The sequence below is a fragment of the Plecotus auritus genome (genome assembly GCF_963455305.1).
Source record: "Plecotus auritus genome assembly, chromosome: 14".
In the NCBI taxonomy this organism is placed as follows: Eukaryota; Metazoa; Chordata; class Mammalia; order Chiroptera; family Vespertilionidae; genus Plecotus; species Plecotus auritus.
This window is the reverse complement of record NC_137780.1, coordinates 4,784,422-4,796,630: the sequence shown is the minus strand read 5'-3', so window position 1 is coordinate 4,796,630 and position 12,209 is coordinate 4,784,422. Positions and strand designations below refer to the sequence as shown.

Below are 12,209 nucleotides of genomic sequence, written 5' to 3'. Positions count from 1 at the left end.
GTTAAAATGTGAGCCCACAAGGAAGCGTGGAGGAAGCCGAGCGGGCAGCTGCTTTAGCCTCAAGGGCATCGCCTGTCCTGGGCTTGACCTTGAGCACAGTTTCCAGCTCTCAGACTGTGGGGAAGGGAAACGGAAGCCAGGCAGGTGCATCTTGCCCGTTGAAATGCCAGCTGCGCCGAGGCCGCGCGCGGGTGGTTAGAACTTGGCCTCCTCTGTCGGGTCGGGGGGCCTGTGTCTGTGAACATCTGACCCGGGTGGGAACCCTCCCTTCTCTCGTGGTTAGCCGATGAGGGCTAGCCTGGCATGTCCTCCCCACCCCCCTGCCCGGCCCCTGCCTCAGTCTCCCCGATGTCCCCCAGCGGGAGGTCGTGGAGGGTCCTTCCCGTGTGTGCCGCCTGGGAACACATCGGAGAAGTGGCCGCCGGACGGGAAGCTTGTCCGGGGTCCCCACGTTGGGGCCTGACCTGCCTGGGGACGGGGTTGCCGAGAGAAACACGGAAGCATGACCTTGGCGGCCGCTCTCTCTCTCCAGAAGGACGTCCTGAAGTCGGACCTGCTCCTGTGCGCCGTGGCCGCGGTCCTGTCCTTCGCCGTGAGCGCCAGCACCGTGTTCCTGTCCCTGCGCGTACGTGTCCACTCGCTGGTCCCCTTCCCGTGCGGTGTGGGCCGGAGGGGATGGGGAACCAGGAAGGAGACAGGGCCGGCCGGGAGGCCTGAGGGGGGGCCCTGGGCCCTGGGGACTGGGTCCCGGCTGAGGTTTGGCCCACGTCGCAGGCAGGTTTGGCTTTTTTTTGGGGGGGTGGGCGGAGGGGGTAATCCTCACCCAAGTTTTTCCATGGATTTTCAGAGAGAGGAAGCGGGGGGTGGTTAGAGAGAGAGAAACATCGATGTGAGAGAGACACATTGCTTGGTTGCTTCCTGCACGCCCCCAACCAGGACTGGGGGGACAAACCTGCGACCCTGGGGTCCGGGAGCCGACTCTCTAACCACTGAGCACTCCGGCCAGGGCCCAGGTTTGGCTCTTTGTTGACCCTTTCTCTCCCCCATCGGGCGTTGGGTTGCTGCCTGCCCGTGCGCCCCACCACCGTGAGGGGGGACAGTAGTAGTAGCACAGGCTGAGGCCCCAGCACGAGTGAGACGCAGGTCATGTCCCCAGCGCCAAAGAGATCCCGTAGAAACAGAAGCAGAGAAATCTCAACGGGATTGGCGGCTCTGACAGGCGGCTGCTGTCTCTCTAAAAATGTTACATATTTATGAATTCTCTCGATGAGGCAGAATCCATTAGCTCGTTTTGTTATTCTTTTTTTTAAAAATGTATCTTTATTGATTTCAGAGAGGAAGAGAGAGAGAAACATCCATGAGGAGAGAGAATCATGGATTGGCTGCCTCCTGCACGCCCCACACTGGGGATCGAGCCCACAACCCAGGCATGTGCCCTTGACCTGGAATTGAACCGTGACCTCCTGGTTCATAGGTTGGTGCTCAACCACGGAGCCACGCCGGCCGGGCAGTTTGGTTATTCTTCAGTCATTTTTTTTTTTTAAGTATTCTATGGCCAGAACTCGCTGGGCCTCGCGATTTGCACGGGCTGGTTCTCCGCCCCCCTTCTTGGCTCTGGGTGGCTCTCAGCACGGAGATGGGGTTCATGGTGAGGAGGGGCCATTCTGAGGCCTGAGGCAAGGCCTGAGCTCGTGTCTGTGCTTTCAGGGGCCGGGGAGGCCGGTGGCCTGTGTCACCCTGGGCAGCCCTGTCCCCGGGCCGAGCCGGCTCACGGTCGCGCCCTCTGTCCTGGCAGCCCTTCCTCGGCCTCGTGCTGTTCGCGCTGGCCGGCGCCGTGGGCTTCGTGACCCACTACCTGCTCCCGCAGCTCCGCAAGCACCACCCGTGGATGTGGCTCGCACACCCCGTCCTGAGGAGCAGGGAGTACCGGCAGCGGGAAGTGACGGGTGAGTGGAGGCTCCGTACGGTGCATCTGGGCCTCCTCCGGCGTTTCCCCCGAGCACGGTGCGCGTCGCCGAGAGGCTGGTGTGTGCGACACAGAGAGCGGAGATGGCTGTCCTCTCGGCTGGGGCTCAGACCCAGAGGGAGGCGGGCGGCTGCTTCTGCCTCTTGACCTGAAAGTCAGTGTGACCCGCGTTGGAAAGTCCGATTGCACGCCCCCCCCCACCCTCACCGCCACCCCCGGGACCCAGGGCCTTTACAGCCAGGAGCCGCTCAAAACGTTTCCTTTAAGTCGGCGTTTTCGGATGAGGGTGGCTTCTGTTCCTCTTAACTTACATGTTTTTGCAGCGACCTAGCCGAGGTGGTCCTGCGTCTCTGAATGGGTGACAGATGTCGACAGGACTCTGTGCACGTACTTTCTAAGGGGCCGCATCGCACTGGCTGTGACGGCCTCCACCTGAGAGTGTCGAGCTCCTCCAAACTGAGAAACCAGAAAAGGGGGGTTTGAGATCAGGAAGCCTCGTCTCACTGGTCTTTTAGGCGAGGTTGGCATGGGGGATGCTCTAGTCCAGCTGTGGGCAAACTACGGCCCGCGGGCCGGATCCGGCTGTTCTATCCGGTTCTCTTGCTCTCCCCTCCGCTCCTTGACTTTGAATTTATATTAGTTCACACAAACACTCCACCCATGCTTTTGTTCCGGCCCTCCGGTCCAGTTTAAGAACCCATTGTGGCCCTCGAGTCAAAAAGTTTGCCCACCCCTGCTCTAGTCACTCAGCAGGGGTCCTCAAACTACGGCCCGCGGGGCACATGCGGCCCGCCGAGGACATGGATCCGGCCCGCCGGGTGCCGCTGCCTGTCCTGCTTAGCAGCCGACGCATCCCGGGCCCGCAGTGCGCATAGGAATTTGTTCATAGTTTTTTTTTTATAGTCCGGCCCTCCCACGGTCTGAGGGACAGGGAACTGGCCCCCCGTTTAAAATGTTTGAGGACCCCTGCGAGAGCGACTTTGGTTTTGTAAGCCACAAAGTAACTCTCGCAGGCTGTCTTTTAGTTCCTCTTTGCTCCCTTGCATCCTCCCCAGCCCCTGGAAAGGAGGACATAAAAATGGACATTTCCTGAGCCCCGGCTCTCGAGCGGGAAGCATTGTGCTGGGTCACTGTTTGTGTTGCTGCTACCTGTTCCTGCTTATGAATTAAAGGGGAGGCATTGCTTGTATCCCACGCGCCCGAAGACAGACACTTGACCCGTGGCTGTCCTGGGCGGGTGTGTGTCTCCTGCAGACGTCGCCCATTTGATGTGGTTCGAAAGGCTCTACGTGCGGCTGCAGTGTTTGGAAAAGTACATCTTGTACCCGGCCATCATTCTGAACGCGCTCACCATCGACGCGTTTTCAATAAGCAATTACCGGAGGCTCGGGACCCAGTAAGTGAGAGGCTGGTGGCTCATTCTCCTCCTGCTGGGGCTCACGACCTTGGCGAGACCGAGGGAACTTCCTCTAGACGGGAGGGCGGCGTCATGGGCGTCTCCCCCCACCTCGCCGAGCGCAGAGCGGGGCGGGCGTTTGCAGAGCGACCTGGGTGCCCGCGGAGGTGGGGCTGGAAGTGATGGCGGGAATGACTGTCAGCGGGTTTGGGGGTCATCCTGACAGTGAGCGCTAACGGGATGTCGGAAGCCCGGTGTGAGGCCGGGGCTCCGGAGTTCCCGCCTCGTGTCACTTCATTCAGCAAGTGCTCTGCCGCTCAGTGCTGGCGGGTGTCACTGCTTGTCAGGAGACGCGCCCCCGCGGCGGAAGCGGGGTGCCGGCGCTCCGTGCGGCCAGGATCCGTCCTTTGCGGAGCACTGACTGTGCAGTCGAGTCACTGGTTTCGTTCGTGCGGATGAGCTCTGGGTTCACAGGCGGAAATCCACCAGATTGTTTGTGGATTTGTCCTGCCCAAGGGGTTCTGGTCCAGGGAGCTGTTGGAGTGGGAGGCTGGGAAAGATTTGCTCATGAGTCACGTGGATCAGACGTCCACGCCCAGGTCAACCCCGATGTCTGATCCCAGGCAGACGGAGCCTTCCTTTCGGGGCGCGGTGAGGACGGATCCGGGAATGCCTGCCGAAGTCCCAGCAGGCTAAGCCCAAAGGCCTCTGAGTGCTGGGATCCGAGTAGGTTCCTGGTCACACACTGACACGCATGGCCCCGTCACCTCCTGCCCCGCCTGCCTCCCGGTCCAGACCTGGTTCGGGGAGGCCAGGGCAAGAGGCCACGTCTTTGGTACTTTAATCCCAGGCTTCGGGTCCAGGGGTGACCGTGAGCCTCGCTGGGTGAGGAGGGCGGATGCTGAGACTACAGAGGCCTTGGAGAGCTCGGGCGGGCCTGTCGCTGCCCGCGGCCTTCAGATATGCTCCAGGCAGCTCTCTGCGACCTTCCGAAGGACGGACGATCCAAGGCCTCGGGGGCCATGGAGAGCCCCTCTGGGCTGAGCGTAACCCCCGCTCCGCCCCGCGAGCACTTAGACAAGGGACCCCAGTCCCGAGACGCCGGTTCCTGCTCTGTCAGGGGAGGGTGGTCCCCGATGGACAAGGTGCGGGATGTGCAGGGAAGGTGAGGTCCCGTGAGCCTGGGCGCTGGCTCACTGCCCTCCCCCCCCCCCCCCCCCCCCCCCCCGCAGCTGGGACATCTTCCTGCTGATCGTGGCGGGCATGAAGCTGCTGCGCGCCTCCTTCTGCCACCCTGGACGCCAGTTCGCGCCCCTGGGCTTCGCCGTCCTCTTCTTCCACTTCGACTGCAGGGGCCTGTCCGAGAGCTTCCTGCTGGACTTCTTCCTCGTGTCCATCCTGTTCAGCAAGGCAAGTCTGCCTTCCCTCAGAGTCTCCAAGGTGCGTTTCCCACCGATGGCCTCCTCCTCGGTTTTCTGTCGCGGGTGGTAAGTCTTGCATTAAAACTGAACCACGTGGCCCGGCCGGCGTGGCTCAGTGGGTAGAGCGTCAGCCCGCGGACCGAAGGGTCCCAGGTTCGATTCCGGTCAAGGGCACGTACCTCGGTGGCAGGCTCCTCCCCGGCCCGGGCCCTGGCCAGGGCTGGTGTAGGAGGCAACCCGTCGATGTGTCTTTCTCACGTCAATGTTTCTCTCTGTCTCTACTCTCACTAAAAATCAGTGGGAAAATATCCTCGGGTGAGGATTAACGACAAGAAAAAAAAAAAAAAAAAGACAGAGAAGAAAAGGCTAAATAAAACCCAAAACAAGGATGGGAACCTGTATCATAGAGAGAGAAGTTGGATGTAAAGGACGAAGGGACTGGATGGAAGGCAGAATGCTGCCTAAACCCTATTATTTTCACACTTCATCCCAAGGTAGCTCTCTCTCACATCACCTGATTCTCCCTGTGGACGTCCACCCTAGCCTCCTTCAGGGGACCCACCCCTGACCCTGCGCCACAACCAGAAACACTCACTGACGCAGGATTCCATGCAACCCCGAACTCTTGGGGGTCTCCACGGGACCTGAGATGTGTGCGCTCCTGCCTCTCTGTGGGTTATAACACGCCCGTGCGCCCTGGTGACTTCATTTGCATGTACGGAGACTCTAATGAGCAGCTATGAACCGGGACCCTGGCTGAGACCTCCCGTCACGTTCCGCTGGGGTCTGAACCGTCTGGCTGCGTAAGGCCGGCTCATCAAGACCCAGGCCGTGTCACTTCCCTTATTAGCGCCCATGCGTTTGCCCAAGTAGCTCTCTCCTGCTGGGCGCTCGCTCGTTCCCGCTGCAGCCAGCCCCCGTTTCTCCTTTTTGTTGCCGTTTTCCAAAGTGCACTTCGCAGATGACAAACTGTCACCCCGGCGGCTCGCTCCTCTCTGACTGCTTCCTGGCCTTGGGGTTCTATTTCCACTTTATGGCTGTAGGCTAGTCAGGTTCCTACTGCTGATACCTCTTGCCTGAGAAATTCTGCTGTTATTTTGCATTTTAATAGTAAATACGGTGTTGACTGCCATAAAGCACTCATATTCTTCCTCAGGCTTAAGGAAAACACTTTTATTAGTGGGGTGCAAGGGGCTTTTTGTGAGCGAGTTGAATTTATTTTCCAGCATTCTTCCTGCATTCATTGAGCATCGTATGGTTTTTCTTTTCTTTTTTTTACTTCCTTCATTTTTATAAAATACACTGACATTTCCTCTAATGTTCAAACATTGTGAGATGGACCAAACTTGATCGTATGTTTTGTACATTTATAGATTTCATTGTGTAAATATTTTATTGAGGAATTTTGCACTTATATTAATAGGTGAGAACGTTTCTATTATTCTTGTTCACTTTAATATTAAAGAATGCTCTCCCGATGTGAACCGGGAAGTTTTTCTATGATGGCATTTTAAGGCTACATACTTTCCTCTATAAACTGCTTTAGCTGAGTCCCACACGTTAGGATTGATACTACTGCTTTTCATTGTCATTCATTTTTAAATATTTTATAATTTTGACTGTCATCACTCTCAATTAGTTCAGTGCTGTGTGTGTTGTGATATCCAAATGCAGACTTTGTGGTTATTATGACTAGAGCTATTTTGTCCTCTTTTTACTATTACCTTCTAATTTAATTGCAGAGAAATTTGCATGGTATCGTTTTTTTAGCCTTGGTTAAGACTTCTTTTTCAGTTTAGGAAGTTACATCTTGTAAATGTACATAAGCTTGAAAATTAGATAATTCTCTTTGGTGAGCTGCAAGGTTCTAATATACTTACCTCTTAGATAAAGCTTACTGATTCTGTTGGCAAACTGTTTTATGTGATTATTGATTAAACTATCATTTTCTTTTTTTTAAAAAATATATTTTATTGATATTTTACAGAGAGGAAGGGAGAGGGATAGAGAGCTAGAAACATCGATGAGAGAGAAACATCGATCAGCTGCCTCCTGCACACCCCCTACTGGGGATGTGCCCGCAACCAAGGTACATGCCCTTGACTGGAATCGAACCTGGGACCCTTCAGTCCACAGGCCGACGCTCTATCCACTGAGCCAAACCGGTTTCAGCTAAACTATCATTTTCTGAGATGTGTGTCTTAAACTCTCTCCCTGTTATAATAGATTTCTTCATCTTACCCTAATCTCGTCCATCTTTGTTTTTGATAACTTGCAATTATATGTTTAAGTATATTCATTCCAGTTATTTTATCTTCCTGGTGACTCTTCCGTCCTCCTTTTTATCATTATGTATTGTTTTTTTTAAGAGTAAAAGTCTATTTTGTCTAATTTTTTAAAAAATTTTTTTATTCATTTCAGAGAGGAAGGGAGAGGGAGAGAGAGATAGAAACATTAAGATGAGAGAGTCATTGATTGACTGACTCCTGCATGCCCCACCCTGGGGATGGACAACCCAGGCACGTGCCCTTGACCGGAATTGAACCGTGAACTCCTGGTTCATAGGTCGATGCTCAACCACTGAGCCATGCCGGCCGGGCTGTTTTAACATATTCTTAGCGGGTGCCTTGATGTAGGACAGGGGAGCTAAGAGCGAGAGGCCAGCAGTAGTCGCCCGCCCTGTCCCAACCGGAACCACCATGTGAGCTTCCAATGACCTTGATGCTTCCAGTGACCGTGACGCCCCTGCACCCTGGCCATCACCTCTGATGAATCTCTCCTGCTTTCAGCTCGGGGACCTGCTTCAGAAGCTGCAGTTCGTCCTGGCGTACGTGGCTCCCTGGCAGATGGCATGGGGCTCTTCGTTTCACGTGTTTGCCCAGCTCTTCGCAATCCCTCGTATCCTTCCCGCTGCTATTTTACCCACACTTCCTGGATGGAAGCTTTTTTTTAAAAATATATTTTTATTGATTTCAGAGAGGGAGAGGGAGAGATTGAAACATCAGTGATGAGAGAGAATCATTGATTGGCTGCCTCCTGCACGCCCCACTCTGGGGATTGAGCCCGAAACCGGGCATGTGCCCTGACCGGGAATCAAACCCTGACCTCCTGGTTCCTAGGTCAACACTCCACCACTGAGCCACACCGGCCAGCTATCCATCCGATTTAATACTTCCTCCATCTTTGTTTCCCAGGATGTGGTTCCGGGGTACTTGCACCGGGACCCCTGCGGGAGTTCGCTAAATAAGATCCCTGAGCCTGGCCCCTGCTTTAACACCCCACCTCAGGGGTGGGCCCTGGGACCCCCACCTGTGCAAGGCTCCCTGGTGAACCGTATCCCCCCGATGTGTGTGACCCTGGCAGTCCGTTGTTGGCCCGTTTGAGGACGGCTTGGCTTCCTTTCGTATGCACGTTTGTAAGGAGTCCCTGGGATCTGAACTCTGTGCAGAGATGGAATAATACCGGGGGTCGTCATTAAGCGATACCTTATTCTAAATTTTTTAATTTTTAATTCTCGCCCGAGGGTATTTTTTCCATTTTTGCTTTGTTTTTAGAGAGAGAGGAGGGGAGGGAAGCGGAGTGGAGCAGAGTGAGAGAGAGAAACGTTGAGGTGAGAGAGACACTCGATTGGTTCCTCCCAGTACGTGCCCTTGACTGGGAATGGAACTGAGTCCACAGGCCGGTGCTCTAACCGCTGATCAAACCAGCCAGGGCTCTTTTAGATTTTTTTTTTTTAATTTAAAATGCTCTCCCGCAGGTTTATCTGTTAAAAAAAAAAAAAAAAAAACACCTTTTCTAAGCAAACCACGAGCCGGCTCACAGCGCCCATGGTTCTGGGTGTCTATTCTTAGACCGGCACTGAGATTTCTCCAGTTCCTCAAGGTTATTCGGCAGAACGAGCTCCGGGGGCAAGTGGCTGACGTGTCAGCGTGTGCCGCCCTTTCTGGAACTGCAGTCGGTTCGGTCAGCCTCCGTGCTTGGCTCCTGAAGCGCTCGCTCTGGTGATAGCCCCGTTAGCCGCGGTCACCGTCCCAGCCCTGATCCGCTGCCAGGGTGGAGCCCAGCGCCACGCGAGCAGGATGTCAGCGGAGAAACCGTTCGGGACACAGCTCTCAGGCCCCTGCAGGCCAGGCCCGGATCTGGGGTCATTTTGAAAAGTTCATTGTTTTATTGCTCTCCTGGCGTGGAGAGGGGGGCTGGTTAGCTCCGCTGGGGAACTGAATTCGCTCTCGGGCCAGCGGGGCGCTGTATGGTAAATTGCTTTTTCCAGTTCTGACCTGTTTCCTCCCTCGGGAGCCTCTGTCCGTTTCCGAGCCTGTAACCCCCAGGGAGAGACGAGAATGTTCGCTCCTGTAATACGGGTGGAGACCAGGCAAGACCCTCGCCTTCTGATGAGTAGCCAGACTTAGCCAGATGACCTGTTAAGTGTGTATCTTAGGGTGGCTGCTTTCTACTCTTTTTGAGCTTCTACTGATTTTTTAAAGTATTAATGTGCTGCCATGTTAAATGCACTCGGTCCAAGGCAGCTTTGGAAGGTAACCAGGGACCTGTTAGGTTGACCTCTTGGCTCTGTTAGTAGGACATAAAGAGGCTGCGTGAGGCCCAGCCGGCGTGGCTCAGTGACCGAGCCTCCATCAATGAACCAGGAGGTCACGGTTTGATTTCCCGTCGGGGCACATGCCTGGGTTGCAGGCTCGATCCCCAGTGTGGGGTGTGGAGACAGCAGCTGATCCATGATTCTCTCTCATCATTGATGTTTCTATCCCTCTCTCTCCCTCTCCCTTCCTCTCGGAAATCAATCCTATCTAATAAAAGAGTAATGTGCAAATTGACCATCACTCCAACACACAAGATGGTTGCCCCCATGTGGACACAAGATGACCGCCACAAGATGGCCAGCAGGGGAGGGTAGTTGGGAGGGACCAGGCCTGCAAGGGAGGGCAGTTGGGGGTGACCAGGCCTGCAGGAGAGAGCAGTTGGGGGGACAAGGCCTGCAGGGAAGGGCAGTTAGGGGTGATCAGGCCTGCAGGGGAGGGCAGTTAGGGGTGATCAGGCCTGCAGGGGAGGGCAGTTAGGGGTGACCAGGCCTGCCGGGGAGGGCAGTTAGGGGCAAACAGGCTGGCAGGGGAGCAGTTAGGCATCAATCAGGCTGGCAGGGGAGTGTTTAGGGGTGATCAACTTGGCAGGCAGAAGCGGTTAGGGGCAATCAGGAAGGCAGGCAGGCGAGCAGTTGGGAGCCAGCAAGCCTATTGGGATCGGGCCTAAACGGGCAGTCAGACAACCTTCAAGGGGTCCCAGATTGGAGAGGGTGCAGGCCACCCCGCCCCCTTGTGCATGAATTTCGTGCACTGGGCCTCTAGTAAAAATATATTTTTAAAAAATGGAGGCTGCAGGTGCCCGCTGTCTCAGCCCCAGTTCCCTGTCACTGCCTTAGCGACCATAGTCAAGTCTTACCTGTTTGCCCCGAGCGTGCTGTGTCTCCTTACTGGCCGTCCCTAAATGAAACCCTGCGGCCATCTTGCTTTCCTGGGTGAGAGATGGCCTGACTATAAACCAGTCCGAATCTCAAATGAAACGAGGAAATAGACCATGAGAAGACTGCTGCCTTAACTCCCGGCTCCCAGACTCGGCCCTGCTCTTCTTCCAGACGGCGGCCACGTCCGTCTTCTCCACGCCGCTGAGCCCCTTCCTCGGGAGCGTCCTTTTCATCACGTCGTACGTCCGGCCGGTCAAGTTCTGGGAGAAGAACTACAAGTAAGACCCTGACGCTGCTGTGGGCTCACTTCCTGCGCTGGGCGCTTCGTGGGGCCGCTCGGCCCAGGGCCAGGCTCCTTGGTTTGCTCTGCTGGGGGGAGGGGGGCGCGGCGGGGAGCAGGTGTCTCATGGGGGCCCCCAGTTCAGGGGCTTCGGGCTCCTGGTAGAACACAGCTTGCTGGAGCCAGCCAGCTTCCCGGCCCAGCTTCCCGGCCCAGCTTCCCGGCCCAGGGTTCCCGGCCCAGGGTTCCCGGCCCAGCTTCCCGGCCCAGGGTTCCCGGCCCAGCTTCCTGGCCCAGCTTCCCGGCCCAGGGTTCCCGGCCCAGCTTCCCAGCCCAGGGTTCCCAGCCAGGTTCCCAGCCCAGCTTCCCGGCCCAGGGTCCCAGCCCAGGGTTCCCAGCCAGGTTCCCGGCCCAGCTTCCCAGCTGTCACCATCGCCCTCCTGGGAAAAGCGAGGTCTGTGGCGATGGGCCTTGTTAAGTGCCGCACCCCTCGATGAGAAAACTGTGTGTACTAGCAGCTTCCTGTTGGGAGACGGGGGTGGTATGGGTGGTATTGAGGTGTGACTGTATACCATTGCCTTTATCATTTTGTAATCGGGCCACAGGGCCCCGTGTTCAAGAGTCAAACAGTGCAGTCCGATGCCAGGCCCCGCACCCTGTCCCCGCTGTGGTCGGGCGGAGACAGCAAGCCCCCGTGCTCTCTGAGCAGCAGCATGGACGGTCACGCCGCGGGGCAGTCGGGCAGAAGCGCAGTCGCTGAGCTAGTTAGCACTGTGAGTGGGGGGCCCCACAAGTGCAGGGAAAGCGCTGAGAAGAGCTCAGACATCCCGGATGGCCGGCAGGTCCCCTTCTTAGGAGGTTGGGGGGGGGGGGCGGGGGGCGCGCAGGGCCCTGGCCACTCAGGCAGCTTAGCGGAGACTGCTCAGATCTCAGCGCCTGCACCCCGCCGCCTCCTGAGACAGCTTTCCCTTTAGTGGCCGTTAGGAGGTGTGGGAATTCCCGGAGTTTGGTAAATGACTTCCGTTGGGCTCAGTCCCACTTTAAAAACTGTTGTTTCCTCTGCTGAAAATTCCATTTGTCTTAGGTCTTAAGGTGAGATTAAAATTCCACCTAGGGACTCCCTGTCTGCATTGGAGAGAGTTGGTTGTGTGCTTTATCTCCTGCCACGCTGGGCTCGCCCAGCTCCAAGGCTGATCTGAGGGTATTTCTAAGGAGACGTGCAGCAGGAATAGGGCCGCGCATTGGGGTTGGCGGCCGTCTGAGCAGAGGGGCTCGGGGACACGGGAAACTCAAGGACTGGTGGCATTTTAGGGGTGTCGGGGGTGGATCCATCTGCCCAGGCAGTTATTGGGGACACTCTCGCTGGCGGGTTACCCCTCTGGGCTGAGTCTGTCCCTCACCTGACGGCTCTGAGAGGCAAGGGGCCGCCATGGACTGGCTGGCCTATGGGAGCTGTGAACTGCAGTGAGTGCTCATATCTGAAGAGGTTTAAACTGGTGCTGGCAGCCACTTGTTACCATGGCTACCGCCAATCCATCTTCTGAATTGGTGAGAGCTGTTTTGTGGTTCAACCCAAGAAAGGCCTGTAAGAATACCCCCACCCCAATTCTTTTTATTTTTTATTTTTTAAAATATATCTTTATGGGTCTCAGAGAGGAAGGGAGAGGGAG

General features: G+C 56.1%; 1 protein-coding gene across 2 annotated transcripts in view; it reads left to right on the top strand.

Annotated features, from left to right (window-relative positions):
* The window catches only part of PCNX2 (pecanex 2), a 69,413-nt gene that overhangs the window by 39,767 nt on the left and 17,437 nt on the right, over positions 1-12,209 (top strand). For both annotated transcript variants that reach the window (XR_013959600.1, XM_080650941.1), the window contains exons 18-23: positions 533-625; positions 1,796-1,946; positions 3,221-3,362; positions 4,595-4,772; positions 7,573-7,681; positions 10,408-10,537. Coding sequence is in view for 1 of the 2 variants with exons in the window: in XM_080650941.1 (XP_080507067.1) it covers positions 533-625; positions 1,796-1,946; positions 3,221-3,362; positions 4,595-4,772; positions 7,573-7,681; positions 10,408-10,537 (803 nt within the window). In the remaining variant the exon portion in view is untranslated. The remainder of the gene's footprint in view (positions 1-532; positions 626-1,795; positions 1,947-3,220; positions 3,363-4,594; positions 4,773-7,572; positions 7,682-10,407; positions 10,538-12,209) is intronic.